Below are 15,465 nucleotides of genomic sequence, written 5' to 3' on the forward strand. Positions count from 1 at the left end.
CCTTATCAGTTGCTGTGAAGAAGACTTCATGGTAGCTAGATAATAGGAAATTGTTGAATGCTCATTATTCACGATAATATTATAAGTTTTCCAGAAATCATGAGTACCTAATTTCTGCGACTAAATGCATTTTCTGATCATCTTAGTATACCTTCGCTTGGCTGCAACTATTACACACTTACAATGATTTCTTGATGTTATAAACTTTTGTCTATTTGATTTGTGGTGGTTCAATTTTTGAAATGCTTCCATATAATAGCAACTGCACTTGTTGATGTGAACCATTGGGGAGAGTGGGGGCTTGCTAAGGAATTTCTGATATTCTTGCAGAATTTGACCAAGATCCTTGAGATTTTCCGTCAATTATGGTTTGGGCTCGATTAGCAGTCACTGGATTAAGCCAAGCAAAGTATCAGACACAGACAAATTTCAAAACAAGCAAACCGGAAAAAATAGAAATGCAATAAATAAAAACCTACTTTAAATTTACTTGATATATATATATATATATATATATATATTTATTTTTTCCAAGAAAAGTTGCATTTTGTATTGCTTATTTATTTTTATTATTTTTTTTGCAATTTTTTTATTAACAAAAGTTGTTGTTTTTTTCAAGAAAAGATTAAAGTTTTTTAACCATAAATTGTTAGGTGAAAGTACAGTTTTTTTTCAAGAAAACTTACATTTTTTTTTTTTTTTAAAGAAAATTGGCAGTAAAGATCTTTTTATTTATGTAAGCAAAAGTTGTTTTTTTTTTATAAGAAAATATGTATGATTTTTATGATAACCATAAATTGTTAGGTGAAGGTACAGAAAAGTTTTTTTTTCAAGAAAATTTACAAATTATTCTTTGTCAAAAAATGTAAAAAAAATAAACAGAAAAAAATACACCCCCCCCTATCACCCAAAAAATAATTTTAAAAATTATATTTTTTATACAAAAAACAAAAACAAAAAAGTTGTCGATTTAATGTTTCAACATTTGAACAACGCTCGGCTTAATCCGGTGATTGCCAGTTGAGCCCGAGCCATAACTGATGGAAAATCTCAAGGGTTTGGGTCAAATTCTGCAAGACTACTGAATTTCCACATGGGATGCCTGATTTGACCCACTTGGTTACCTCACACGAAGAGATCAGAAGAGAAAATGTACTATTCCATGGGGTGTCTCTGATGTATCTTGTAGTATATTGTTGTTTTTAGCAATGATTCTTCAGTTGGGGTTAAAAATGTAGAGTGATATCCCCTGTTATCACCCTATCATCATAATATGAAATGTGTTCTCGAGTGAGCGATAAGCATTTGTTACACAAGCCTCAGTTAAGAATAGATCAAGAAGTAAGGCTTGCTGATCCTCGTGAACCGAAAGGCGAGTCAGGAAAGAAATAGTCTGTGAAAAGGAACGCACAATAGAGAAATTGTGTGCTCTTACCAACAGTGTCTATATAGCCCAAGAAACCAAGCCAGTATGACTGTAGTGAACATTAAAATCCCCAAATACATGGGTCAAAGTAGAACAGTAAAGAAAATATAAGTAACAAAACATATATATCTATATATACTAGTTGTATCTACCAGGTGTTGCCCGGGATGGAGTGAAGTCATTTCAGTTTTCAGCTTTTATTTGTTTGCATATGTTTAAACTTATACAGAAAAAAAAAAAAAAAAAAAAATATTTTAGTTGTAAGATAGACAACTTATTATATTATTTAATTAAAAATAGGAGTTATCCCCCATGCTGATTTTTATTTTTAAAAATGTTTCATAATAGCAGTCATCTAGGTCAGACTAAGTAATTTATAAAGTATATTATAGTACGTTACTATATTGCTAATAACACGATACAACAATAACAAATGTAAATTGGTGGCTCGTCAGAAATGCAGTTTGTTTTGTCAGCTTAAATGCTATAACTAAGTAATTTATAAAATCTCTACTTATATATAGAAGGCATTTTGTGTGTGTGTGTGCGTGAGTTTGTTCCCCAAGGACTCAGAAACGGCTGAGTCAATTTTTTAAAAATTTAACAGAAATGACTTGATATGTTTGGGAGTGTTTTTAGATATGTATCATATCAGAATGCTTCCGATAAGTATCTAAAATTGATGATTTAAAAAATCTGATTAAAAATGGAAGCCCGATTTACACCACATACAGCTTAACATCACGAGTGCATTTGAGAAATTTTATCACCACACAAACAGAAAGGCCAGGCATATAAAATCAACATTAGGTTGTTCGATATGACAGAGACACATTTGAAATTAATGTTTCTGTTCAGAACACAAATGAATCATGATACTTGACTTTTGCATTTTAAACTTTAATTCAAGCCATTATATATAAAAATAATTTTATAAAATCAATGGTAGGTTCTCTACAGTGCAATGTAGACTAGAATATATTGTGGACTAAGTGACTGCGGGAAGGCATGTGAAGCTTTCTCCCCGTACAGTGAGGTGGGTTTCCAACTAAGCCGATAATCCATCGATTTGATTCAAAAATGGGCGATTTCACCGATTTCAACGACAATAAAAGTATGGGAGGGTGAAACATTTGTTCATCCTCATTCAATTCCAGTCAATATCAAGTCTCCCTGCTAATATGTTATAGTAGGCTATCATATTACCAAAAACATGGTACAACAATAACAAATGTAAATTGGTAGCTAGTCCAAAATGCAGTTTGTTTTGTCAGCTTAAATGGTATAACTTTATATGGTTCTATGTTTTCTTTTGTTTATGTGTTACAATGAATAAAATTTTTTTAAAATCCTTGTATTTTACCATTTGTTTTACACTATTGAAAATTAATATAAATACTAATGGAGTATTTTTTCCTAAAGAAAGTTTTGGATATCATTGAAGAGTGATGTAATATAAATAAGAAGGATTACCTTGTTGAACAAGTTCATCATCAGCGTCAAGTCCATCCGCATGCCCATATACGTTCAAGTGTAAGGCCTTTAATTTTGCTTTTAATTCTTTAATCTGTAAATATAACAAATAAAATTAGCATACAAGGTTATTTTAGTGGCTACTGATACTGACCGACGACCTGGAGTGGCAAGTTCAAATCTAGTCAGTTCCATAGCACTACTTTCATCACAGTTGATGCCGATCTTCATGTGGTTCATCTTGTAAATACATGATTTTAGAAAAAAAAAAAAAAAAATAGGGAAACCAATACCAACAGCCGAAGTGGGCTAGTCAAAGTCATACCATTTCTGATGTTTATTTCCCTACCACAACGAGAAGATGTGACACAAGGGCGGGAAAGTGGGATTTAAAAATCCAGCACCATAGAGAAAGAGCAAACTTAGCCCAAAAAATGCCTGAGCAACCCTGTGGGCATTTGGTAGGAGTGCCTGAGGCAATTAGCAATAAACTAACCTCTTCTCAAAGGGTGAGAAGGTAAATCCTGTGAGGGTGGAACTCCTAAAACTGCACAGGATCATACCCCAGCCAACAAAGAACAAACCACGTCAACAATGGCCAAAATTCTAGTGGTTTTAGGGCTGCACGTTCTCACCTTCGTATTTACTTGTCCATCTTCCCCGGTATGGAACTTACTTCTCTCTTCGACCACGTGGTGTATTTTTCTCTTTTTTTTCCTTGTGACGCGAACTCACACACACTTGCTAATTTGCATACGTGCTTTAATGGTTGCTGCTGCTAATATTTTCGTAAGCCAGCTATCCTACAGCTGCTGCTAATTTCTCACATGCGCTTATACGCGCTGTTACACCATGGACATGAGCTAATGAAGTAAAATACGAATGAAAATTATTGAAAAAATTTCAATAATTTTCAATTATAATATATTTATTTACCAATATAATATATCGTTTAAGATGTTAAGTGTTGTGAATTTCCCAAATTTTCGAGATAAATCTTTTTGTCAAAGGAGAAAGAAAAAAGAACTGTGTACAACTATTCAGACAGGGCTTTCATGTTTACATCGGTGATTAAACATGGTATACAACAATTTAGTTAAGCTCTGCGAATATAATTTAATTTTTTTATTTGTAAAAATTTGACCCTCTCCCTCTAGGTTGTCCTGATTATCCATCATTACTCCCCCTTGACAAATGTGTAAGGCAGCTGTATGCAAATGACTGAGCCGTGTGCAAGGTGATGTCACAGCAAGGAAGGAGAAAGATTATAAAAAGAAGAATGTGTGTGCAGACCAGGAATCACATCAGAGAAAGGGAGTGGTATTTGAGACGTGTTTGAGTGGCCTGCAAGCGGAATCACGTCAGAAAGGAGCGATGTTTGAAATAGATTCGAGCGAGCAATATTCAAAAGATATTTGAAAGAGCGGTATTCAAATAAGATTTGAGGGAGCTACCGAAAGCAGTAACAAAACAAATCAGTTCCTTCACTTTTATTGTTCTTCAATGAAGCGATTTATTGAAATAAAATATAAGAAAAAGAACATTATCGGAAAATACACAATAAAAAATTAACAAAATTATACAGATAAAAATAATACAATTAGTATTTATTTGCACTTTTAATAACAAAATTAATAAAATAAGTTTTTATTTAATTTGAAATTTTATAAGAAATATATGTTTATGAAATTATAAAAATAATTTTTTCTTTAAATTTAAATAATCTATATATCTATAAAAGTGAAAATATGTGTGTGTGAGAACAACTCTCAACCCATATACTCAACGAATTTTTAATCTACAGACTTGAAATTTGGTATATAAGATATTCAGACATGTGGAAAACTTTTTAATCAGTTTTCATCCAGAAAAAAAGGACTGCTAAGGGGTAAAAAATTGAAAAATTGGTACATGGGGGTCATCGGATTTTTATCTGTTTGCCAACTGTTTGATGAATGTGCATATGTGAATTGTTCACATGACAGATTACTTATGTTAAGAATAAGTAGGTTTGAAAACACTTTTTAAAACTGCATCAAGCTGGCCTAATGGTTATCATACTGGACTCACTGCCTTATCTTTTTTTTACATACAAAAAGTGAACTGTTTAGAAAAAACATAATACTCACCATCATATGTCTCACTTTCTTTCTGTTTTTTTTACTTAATTTTTAAAAAAATAATTTAATGTTACATTTAATATCTATGGTATTTCTGCTTATAATAAATAAGAAATCTGCATTAATTAATATATAATATTTATGCATAATTTATGACTGGGCAACGACGGGCGGTCTGCTAGTAAATATATGTTTATGAAAGTATAAAAATAAAATTCTTAAAATTTCTGAATTGAATTTTCGTTCGACTTTGATCGGGAAACTTTCGGCAGATTTGTTTGTTAGCTATTACAAAATGCCTTGCCAACCATCACATTGCACCAAACGTGTTTGAAGTTTTGTCTAATAGGTCTTTCATTGCTAAACCATCACTGTCATCATTTCCCTTTAAGCAATTAGAATTTCTATAAAAGATAACATTTTACAGAAATTTCCGCACAATTAATAATTATCACATATTTACATATTATACATGAAAATAATTCTGAAACTATTATCTATATGAAAATGGATGATATATACCGATTTATCACATCAATTTTGAAATATTCTTTGTCAACTTTGCTCGGTCGTAACTTTGCTTCCTGTAGCCGTAAAAATCAAAATCAAACACCAGTAGAGATGGACTTCTTTGTTTATATAGCCAGTAAAATTTTAGCCATCTCTAATCAAATTTAACTCTGTGCATGTGTATCCAAATGTAACGTATAAAATGTAAACTTTTAAAAAACTGTTTCCCTTCTTTGCTATCGTAATTTTTTACTGTTTTTTTTCATTTTTAACTTGGAGCATAAAAATATTGAACGCATAAAAGAAAAATAAATTAACACCATTGGAATGCTTATTCTATTCTCTTTTCATCAATGTAATTTTTTAAAAAATTGACTAACAAATAAAAAAGGTATAACTTGTTGAAGCACATTAAGTATGTAATATTGCCAATGTCCACGAAAATACAGCATACATTTGTAATGCTAATAGTAGCTTTGCACGTATTTGCTTTTGTCTGTCCTGACACTGAATGAGGAATAGACATGGTATTTTTTAAAATCACCCTGACTGGCAAGACGCACTGGGTCTCCAATATTAAACTGACCTTAGAGAGAAGGTAAATACCAAAAGTGACAGTTGATACATATATTGCCATTTTTTAATTTCAAGAAGGCTATCAGCTGAATGAGGTTAGAGAGTACAACTGGCTGAAATGCTGTAAAAAAATAGCAACAATCAAGATAAGGAAAACAGTCAGTTTTTGTTTTACCCTTTTCTCTTTCTGTTGTTTTGCTGGTTGAAGCTTTCGGATTTCTTTTTCAGACGCCTTTCCCTTCATGGACAGCAGCACTTTGTTTAAACGAGACAATTCTTGCTTTACGAAGCTGAAAAGATAAAAAGAAAAAAACTATCGGTTAAATGAAAAGAATCAAATGGTGCATTACTTATGTAACGTGATCATTACTTTATTACTGTGTTGTTACACTTCAAACCTCTCAGACCCACATGCCGTCTGGCACAATCGCAAGGGAACAAAAAAAAAAATCCGACTTGGCATTATGAAATGCATTTACTTGTGGTTCTTCAAAAACACTGCATTTCATTATTTTTGCATACACATGAGCCTTTTAAAAGTCTCCGTCCTTGCCACCTCACACTGACACTAGCCAGCACTTTCTCACAGTCATATTTACACATCTATCTTCCTCGGCATGCAACTTGCTTTTCTCTACTTTTTTTGTGATGCAAGCTCGCACACACGTGCTAATTTGCATACGTGCTTTAACAGCTGCTACTGCTAATATTTTTGCAAGCCAGCTATACTTCAGCTGCTGCTGCTATTTTCACACGTGCCCATACATGCTCTGTTACACTTTGATTGATTGCTATATTTTGATCTTGTCTCATACATGCAGAAAACCATGTTTTTTTTTCTTTACAAAGGAGTCACCGCACTTATCAAGGCCCAGAGGCCATTCGAGGATAAGGTTTAATGAGCGTACGGTAATCAATGGGACAATATCGTAGTAATCGTTAGTAGTGGAAATTTGATGAATTGGATTACTTAAGGGGAACGGCTCATCAAGAATTTATTCACATTGGACTTGAAGACAACCATATTGTAAGAAGCTTTGATCATGGAATCTACTTTTACGTTTAGACACAGATAAAGAGTGGAGGAAACTATTGATAGAGGTTTCAGCTAAATGAGTGTTTTTCATGAAAGTCAAGTACACAACTACCTTTCTACCGTAAGTACACGTAAGAAGTTAAACGCATGTACTTCGTACATTTTGTTGTTTTTTAACGCTTTTAGTACATGTGTATTAAAAGTACACATGTACTAAAAGCGTTAACAACAACAAAATAGTTTGGGCTCAGTATTGTTTGGAAATCAAATTTTAAAAACTTGAAAATAATTTTTTTAAATTGAAAAACTCAGAATAAAAAAATGACTAGTCTAGTAAGACGAAAGCAGAAAAAACAGTTTTCTATTTTTAAGCGAATACTTTAGTCAGCTCAGTGCATTAGCGCTTAGCGAGCCGTTTTTCTGTTAAACGGATTTGAATTTCTATAAAAGATAACATTTTACAGAAATTTCCGTGCAATTAATAATTATCAAATATTTACATATTATACATGAAAATAATTCTGGAACTATTATCTATATGAAAATGGATGATACATGCTGATTTTGTCTTAGCAATTTTGAAATATTCTTCGTCAACTTTGCTCGGTCGTAACTTTGCTTCTTATAGTCGTAAAAATATAAATCAAACTCCATTAGAGATGGACTTCTATGCTTATATAGCCTGTAAAATTTCAGTCATATCCCATCAAATTTGACCCCCGCACATATGTACCCAAATGTAACGTATAAAATATAAACATTTAAAAAGCAGGTTCCCTTTTTATTGTTGTCATTTTTTACCGTTTTTTCATTTTTAACTTGGAGTATGTAGAAAACTTTTTTTAGTTGGTTTTGATCCTGATAAAAGGGCTGTTAATGGATCAAAATTTAAAAATTGGTACTTGTGGGGGGGGGCAGGATCATTACATTTTATGTTTATCAACTTTTTCACGATTGCGCATGAAAATACTTTTTAAAGATCATGGCAAGCTGGCCTAATGGTTATCATACTTGACTCACTGTCTTTTTTCGGTTTTGGTTTCGATCTAAGCTTGAGTATTTTTTTTTTTACTTATAAGAAGTGAACTGTTTAGAAAAAATATAATACTCGCATGGACATGTCTTAGTTTCTTTCCCCTTTTTTTACTTCGGTTTTTTAAGAGTTTAATTTTAAGATTAATACTGGGCAACGCTGGGTACATCTGCTAATGTATATATAGATATGAAGCAAAAATTATGTAGACATATAGAAATAGAAATAATTATCCTCACCGAAGATCTTCTTCTGCTGCTTTTATTTGTCCCGTGAGCATCCGTTTTCTTTTCTCTTCTTCTTCTTTGACAATTGCTTGATCAACTTGAGCCATAACATCTACAAAAAAGGGAAAAGAAAGTTTTTCAATATATTCACATGAAAATATGATTGAGTCTGAAATTGATGGTCTGAAAAATACTTAGAATTTGGGGTTCTCAGAGACCAATTTGATTTTTTTAACAAGTTTGATCCACTTCTAATATTAAGTTATAAACAAAGTTCCTCCAACACACACACACACACAATCGCCCATGTAAATGTTGATTAGAAAGTCATTTAAAAGTTCTTAGTAAATTCTCATGCATTAAAATATTAAAGCTATATTGGAAACTATTTAACACTCATCCTCAACCCAAATCTTTAATCAAAAAAAAAATATTACACTTATCTTCTCCATCAAAGACCCACAATTTTGTGATTCCAGTCAAAATTTTGTATGGATTCTCAAATTCGACAAAAAGATTCCCTAGTAAAACAAACATACCCGAAGATGATCGAAGGTTTTTGATGGTCTTTTATGCATACTTTTGAAATAACAGTCTGTTATGCTTAATTTTTAAATAACATTTTTGTTTAATTTTGAAATAACATTTTGAGGGTCTCTTATGCATTATTTTGAAATAGCATTTTGATGGTCTGTTATACACAATTTTGAAATAGCATTTTAATGATTTGTTATGCATAATTTTGAAGTAGCATTTTGAGGGTCTGTTATGCATAATTTTTAAATAGCATTTTGATGGTCTATTATGCATAATTTTGAAATAGCATTTTGATGATTTGTTATGCATAATTTTGAAATAGCATTTTGATGATTTGTTATGCATAATTTTGAAGTAGCATTTTGATGATTTGTTATGCATAATTTTGAAATAGCATTTTAATAATTTGTTATGCATAATTTTGAAGTAGCATTTTGAGGGTCTATTATGCATCATTTTTAAATAGCATTTTGATGGTCTATTATGCATAATTTTGAAATAGCATTTTGATGATTTGTTATGCATAATTTTGAAATAGCATTTTGATGATTTGTTATGCATAATTTTGAAGTAGCATTTTGATGATTTGTTATACATAATTTTGAAATAGCATTTTGATGATTTGTTATGCATAATTTTGAAGTAGCATTTTGATGATTTGTTATACATAATTTTGAAATAGCATTTTGATGATTTGTTATGCATAATTTTGAAATAGCATTTTGATGGTCTGTTATGCTTTAATTTTAACTTTCATTTTGATGATCTTGATTCTGAAATAGCATTTGGTGATTATCTAGTTTCATCCTAATATTAAAAACTGCTCATAAAAAGAAAATTAACAAAATTGCACAAGAAGTTTATTATGTGTTAAGTTAAAAAAGGATAGTACACAAAAAATTATGCAAATTCATTATTTTTGTTGTAAGAAAGGAAAAACAAACTTAATCGGCAAGTTCTCTAATCATCAATTTTCAGCCTTCATTAAGGTCAGCACCGAAGGGACATATCTCAAACTTTAAGAGTAAACAAAGCCCATAGGCGCAGAGGCTGTTCTTGGCCTTCGGGCCAGGAGCGGAAAAGAAAGTAATCAGTTCTGGTCAATGTGGGGGCAACGCTTCATATCAGACAATTGCTAATTTTGGACCCTGCCAGAGTGCCCCCTTGGGGGAGCTGGTTTTTCCTCCCCACATTAAAAAACGGCCTTGTGCCTAATTTGCTCAGTGGGGAAGCAAATAAATAAAAAACAAAGCCCCTCCTCCTCCCCATGAACAGCTTCTGAAATTTGTATGGGGATGCTATGATTTTATTTTTTAAAATAAAAAAATACTAGATTTCATAAATTTCATTTTTTTTTAAACCTGAATTATGTACTAAATAAACGTTTTTACATTCTAATTTTAATTCGTGATGGAATGATTCCAATATTTGTCCTCAATTCCAATTTTTTATAAATCTCCAAATATTTAATTATAGAGTTGTTATTTTTCCCCAATTACCATAAAAACACGTTAAATGTGCAGATATTTTCTCAAGCGTAAAAGTACACTTGTCGGGGTGGGGGTGATGTGTAGATTTTAGTCTTACTGGTTGTTTAAAATCAATAAATATTCATTATTTTAACATTACTAGTAACAGCAAAAGATTTTGTTTTAAACAAAAAGTCGAATAAAAAAGACAATTAAAAAAATCGTTTTTAGCATTAGAAAGTAGGCACAAATTTTTCCAATTCCGATACTCCAAAAATTCCGATTTTTCCAATTATTGATTAATCGTCCTAACTGTGAAACTGGATAATCACTAAGCATTTTCATAATCCATTTTGCCTAGTTTTGGAATAGTATTTTGATGGTCTTGTTACGTTTAATTTTCAAAATGTCAGATTGTTACATTTAAGTCATAAATAGCATCTTGTTGATCTGTTATGCTTAAGTGTGAAATAAAATTTTCATTGTTAAATGCGCAGATTGAATAAACACATTTTAAGAGTAACCGTTCTTGTTATTATTATTTTTTTTTAATTGAAAATCAAAATATAGTTTAACCTACTTTCCTCAAATTCATCTTGGTTAAATACAGTGAGGCCAAGTGCCAACAGTTCATCATTGGCTTGCTCTTCTAAGTGAGCTTTTGGTATCAGACTGGTATCTACTTTGAATGTATCAGTTGACGGAGTTCCATTGTCAGAAGGAACCTCTATTAATTGTGTTTCCTTGGACGTGTTTTCAGCAGAAGCAGCAGACGTGGAAGTTGATGGTAAAACTTCATCTTTCTTATTTAAAGTATTCAAATCCTTGTTGGATGTAGACGATTCTCCGGCCTCCATTGTTATTGAATTTAAACAATATTCAAGGCTGAAAAAAAAAGAAAAAGAAAGATCAATTTAGTGTTGCACATAAAAGAGAATAAAAACAAAAAATATTCAGTTCTGGTGGTTGAGGGTTCAATCCTTAGTGTAGGTGATAGTGAGAATAAACTTGTAAATTACTTGAAAAAAAAAAAAAAAACTTTTACTCGGTCATGGTTAATAGAATAAGAGCATGATTCCCTCCATGGATTAAATAAAGGGTTCCATTCGAAATTCTGTGCAGATTCCAGAATTTTACAAGAATTCATCTGAGGGAGGGTGGAGATTACATCAGCTAAAACCATTGTGCGAATAACAGTTAAGATGAGAACACTAGTTCAAATAATCCATACTAGCGGGACCTGTGGAAATCCCACAGGGGACTCATTCATATGTAATATATTGATGTTGGCATTCTGTAGATGCTTAGTGTAAATGGAGACGATCTGATACTATTATATTAATTTATAGATACTCAAAAACAAACAAACACAAAGCAATTAAATGAAGAAAAACTATTTTTTCGAATCCTGCTTTCCCACGACTAACTTTAACTGAAATTTCCACCATCCATTTTCTCTGTCACCTATTGAAAAACTAAGAAGAAAAAAAAAAACATCTTGTGGTTCCAACTCGTCCTTTTCATAGCAGTTTCTGCCCTCCTCTGCAAATTAATACCATATGTATATTACTGAGCTTCTACAAACGAAGATCTTTTCTTTCCCTTTCCTTCCCTCATTTCGCCACCCGACAGGATAGAGAGAGGTGCACCCGTTTGTGTAAGTCACTTTCTTCATTACTTTCACCACGTAATTAATTTCCCTAATGTTGTTGTTCAATTCTGCTAGACAATCCTCATTTCAAAAATGAAAAAAACATAAGAAATTGTGGTGGTGTGTGTGTGTGGGGGGGGGGAATGGGTATTCATGATTATTTTCATTTTTACTTGTATTCATACCAAACAAGGCATCTTGCCATTGAGATGTAAGCGGTTACTGTTAATAATAGACCAGATTTAGAGGAGCTATCCTAAGTGGAGAGTTGTGCAGCAAGATGTTGGCATGCATTTAATTTTCTGTGTGCTGATATAATTGAGGAAACAGGGAGCAGAGAGATGATTTCAATGGGAAGTGGTGCAAAGGAAAGAAGCTATTAGAGTAAAAAGTTTTCCACGATGGGGTTTTATTGTTAGTCGCAGGTATTTACATTGATGTAAGTTCATTGGAGCACACTCTGAGGAAGTACTTGTCATGGTGCTATGCTACCGCTTCTTTGTTTACATTAGAATGAAACACCCATGAATACGCCTGTTGGCAGAGACAAACATAACACAACATAATCACACATGCTAAAAATAGCAAAGACTTTTTTCAACAACAAAGAAAAAAGACAAAAAAGTCAATTCTTTGCAACTAAACAAAAACAACTGGCTTTAATTTTGAACAGATATTAATATATGTACAGACAATAAACACCCAAGACAGTTTTGCTTGTAAGAAATCCAGCGTGAAATTAATTATAGTCATTTGTTTGTTTAATGATCCAATTCTAGTAACATGAATGCCTTTTTATAAAAACAAGTGACTTCACAGCAAATTTTTGAGCTTCGCCTGGGAGCTAGTAGTCTCTCATCCCAATTTGACAGGCTTGTCAAGTCAGCGAGGCCAGCAGGTGTGAGAACTAGCAGCAGTACTCAAACAGCCCTTTTCAGGGTTAACTATGATACAATTAATGCGATTCAAACCATCCTTTTAAGGACGACTCACAAACTATCAGAATGTGATACACACTCAATTCTCTTCTGTTACCTGCTTCCTGGGACTCCCCTCACAGCCTACCACTCCAGTTTTGGCACCTGCTTAGACTCCTGCAGCTTCCAATGGCTCCTGTTCACTCCTGCAGCTTCTAGCGACTCCACTGGCATTCAGCTACCTGTATGCTAACTGACATCCAGCTCCCTACTCTTTTTTTTTTTTTTTTTTTACACGGTGGTCACTACTTATCAAGGCCTGGAAGCCACTCAGGGATAAGGGTTATTGCAAGTACAGTACGTTAGTGTGGAGATTTGATGAAGTGTTTACTTAAGTGACCACTGATGTCCAGCTACCCACTCCAGTGCCCACTGACGTCCAGCTACCTGCTCCAGTGCCCACTGACATCCAGCTACCAGTTTCAGCACCTGTCGACGTCCAGTACTCCATCGACATCCAGCTACCAGTTCCCAGCATCAGCTTCCATGACCTGTATTAACCTGAGGCACATCATCCTACCCAAGGGATGCACAAATTTCAACCCCATCAGATGCTGTTCTCGTTTCTCATTTTAATACACTATCTCCACTGCCATATGATTTACCATTTCCTCTTGATAAATAAACACGATATTCATCGTCTGTGTTTGTACTCTCTTTGCTATTGTCGTAACTACTTTACCTTGTGTCTGCTTTGTTACTTGTACGGTCGATTGGCACCTTCTTACCTTTCGGCCCACTGCAACATAATTGCAAAACAAGCACAAGGATGCAACGTTGCGGTAATGAGACAAAGACTGGAGCTTTGGCTGCCAGTGTGGGATCTGTTAAGTTAGAAACTCTTTTTATCACTCTGTTCAAGAAAGAAGGGGCTCATGATTTGTTCACTAATCCGGACCAATTTTTTCAAACCCTAATCCGGTTTTGTATTCGTATACTTTAGCGTCGTCTACCTTTTTAGAGTTGTTTGCTCCCATAGAAAGCAAACGATGATAAGTGTTTGATGATTGTCAAGGGCGACCCGAAGGCTCCCTTTTCATTAACTGCTACAGTACACTGAGGTGTAGGAGAGGGCGTCACTCTATTCCCAAGATTCCCCCACTTGCCCTTGATACTACCCTATAATGTTGAGATTTTAACAAGAAGGGTATCAAGTACCATTTTAAAGTCTTTTATCTGATTCGACAGAAAATTGAACTCTAGTCTCCCGGTCCATTAATTTTACATTTATGCCATAAAAAAATATAGAATACTTATTGCCTCCTATTGTTATTCTTTCTTAGTTTTAATTACAAAAAAATAAATAAATCAATAAAAAATTAAACAATAAAATGAAAGATAAAATAAAAAGTAACATTAACAAGCTATAAAATAAATACAGCGAAAGCCTTTTTCTGTTTCAAGAACCCGGGTTTAATTTTGTGTGGTCGCCTTTCAACTATTTTCGTAATTAGCAGATTTTACCGACTCAATATGAGCAGCCATGGAGACTGATCTATACAAACATCGATTATTTCATGAGCTATATTTAAAGTTAACTCCCTTAAAACAAATACCTGTATTTGGTACTCGCTATGCGAAAGAATGATGTGTCCGAATAAAATAAAAATGAACAACGCTAAATTCAATGGATAAAGCAATTAATATGCATATTATATGTAAAAACAAGGATTTAGTTAGATAAACAAACAAACAACAAAACCATAACACGAGGTTACTGATCATTGCAAACAAAAAGCAACGGACATGATTTTTTTTTTTTTCATTTATTTACGTAAACCAAACCGATAAAAAATTTAAACAAAATATATCGATACAATCGTGTATATTAACAGATCTGACAAAAATCACTATCGATCAACTTAAATCAACCATGAAAAAAATAAGAAAATCATAAGTTAACATACCATAGAGTAATATAACTGGAATCTTTCTTTTAGGTTTACTGTTCGTGGTTATATAAATTGAGTGATTATATAAAATTGATAGTTTTGCATTACCGGTGTTTGTTTTGGTTGTGTCCCCTATTTTAAATATGGCCGTTGTCAAATACATGGCTTGGTTCAGATTCATTAAGAACAATTGCTATTATTCTACTAATTCAGTAAATGTATTATCGTTTAATTGTTAATTCAGTTTACTATACTATTTCAGACTAATGACCTATCTTTTAACGCTTAGGGATTTTTATCCTGGGTCCCTCAAATCAACAGAGATTAGACCAATCCTGTAATCGTGCGGTGGAAGTTTAGTTCTGTGCAGTCCCAGGACTTGCCTTCTCTCTTTGCGAAGGATTTAGTTCATTGTTAATCGCCCGAGGCGCTCTCACCAGGAAATGCCGATGGGGGTTGCACAGGCACTTTTTTTGACTTTCACGAAAAACACTCGTCTAACTTAAACCATTATCAATTATTTCCCTCACTCTTTATC

General features: G+C 33.0%; 1 protein-coding gene across 1 annotated transcript in view; it reads right to left on the reverse strand.

Moving 5' to 3' along the window:
• Positions 1-15,043, reverse strand: part of LOC145284506 (DNA excision repair protein ERCC-6-like) — an 83,120-nt gene extending 68,077 nt beyond the window's left edge. The window contains exons 1-5 of the mRNA XM_080133388.1: positions 14,943-15,043; positions 10,988-11,292; positions 8,414-8,513; positions 6,281-6,395; positions 2,900-2,993 (exon numbers count right to left, since the gene is read on the reverse strand). Coding sequence (XP_079989514.1) covers positions 2,900-2,993; positions 6,281-6,395; positions 8,414-8,513; positions 10,988-11,264 — 586 coding nt within the window. The 5' untranslated portion in view covers positions 11,265-11,292; positions 14,943-15,043. The remainder of the gene's footprint in view (positions 1-2,899; positions 2,994-6,280; positions 6,396-8,413; positions 8,514-10,987; positions 11,293-14,942) is intronic.
• Positions 15,044-15,465: the final 422 nt, after the last annotated feature.

This window comes from Euprymna scolopes, chromosome 9 (assembly GCF_053919585.1).
Source record: "Euprymna scolopes isolate OS-2025 chromosome 9, ASM5391958v1, whole genome shotgun sequence".
Classification (NCBI taxonomy): domain Eukaryota; kingdom Metazoa; phylum Mollusca; class Cephalopoda; order Sepiida; family Sepiolidae; genus Euprymna; species Euprymna scolopes.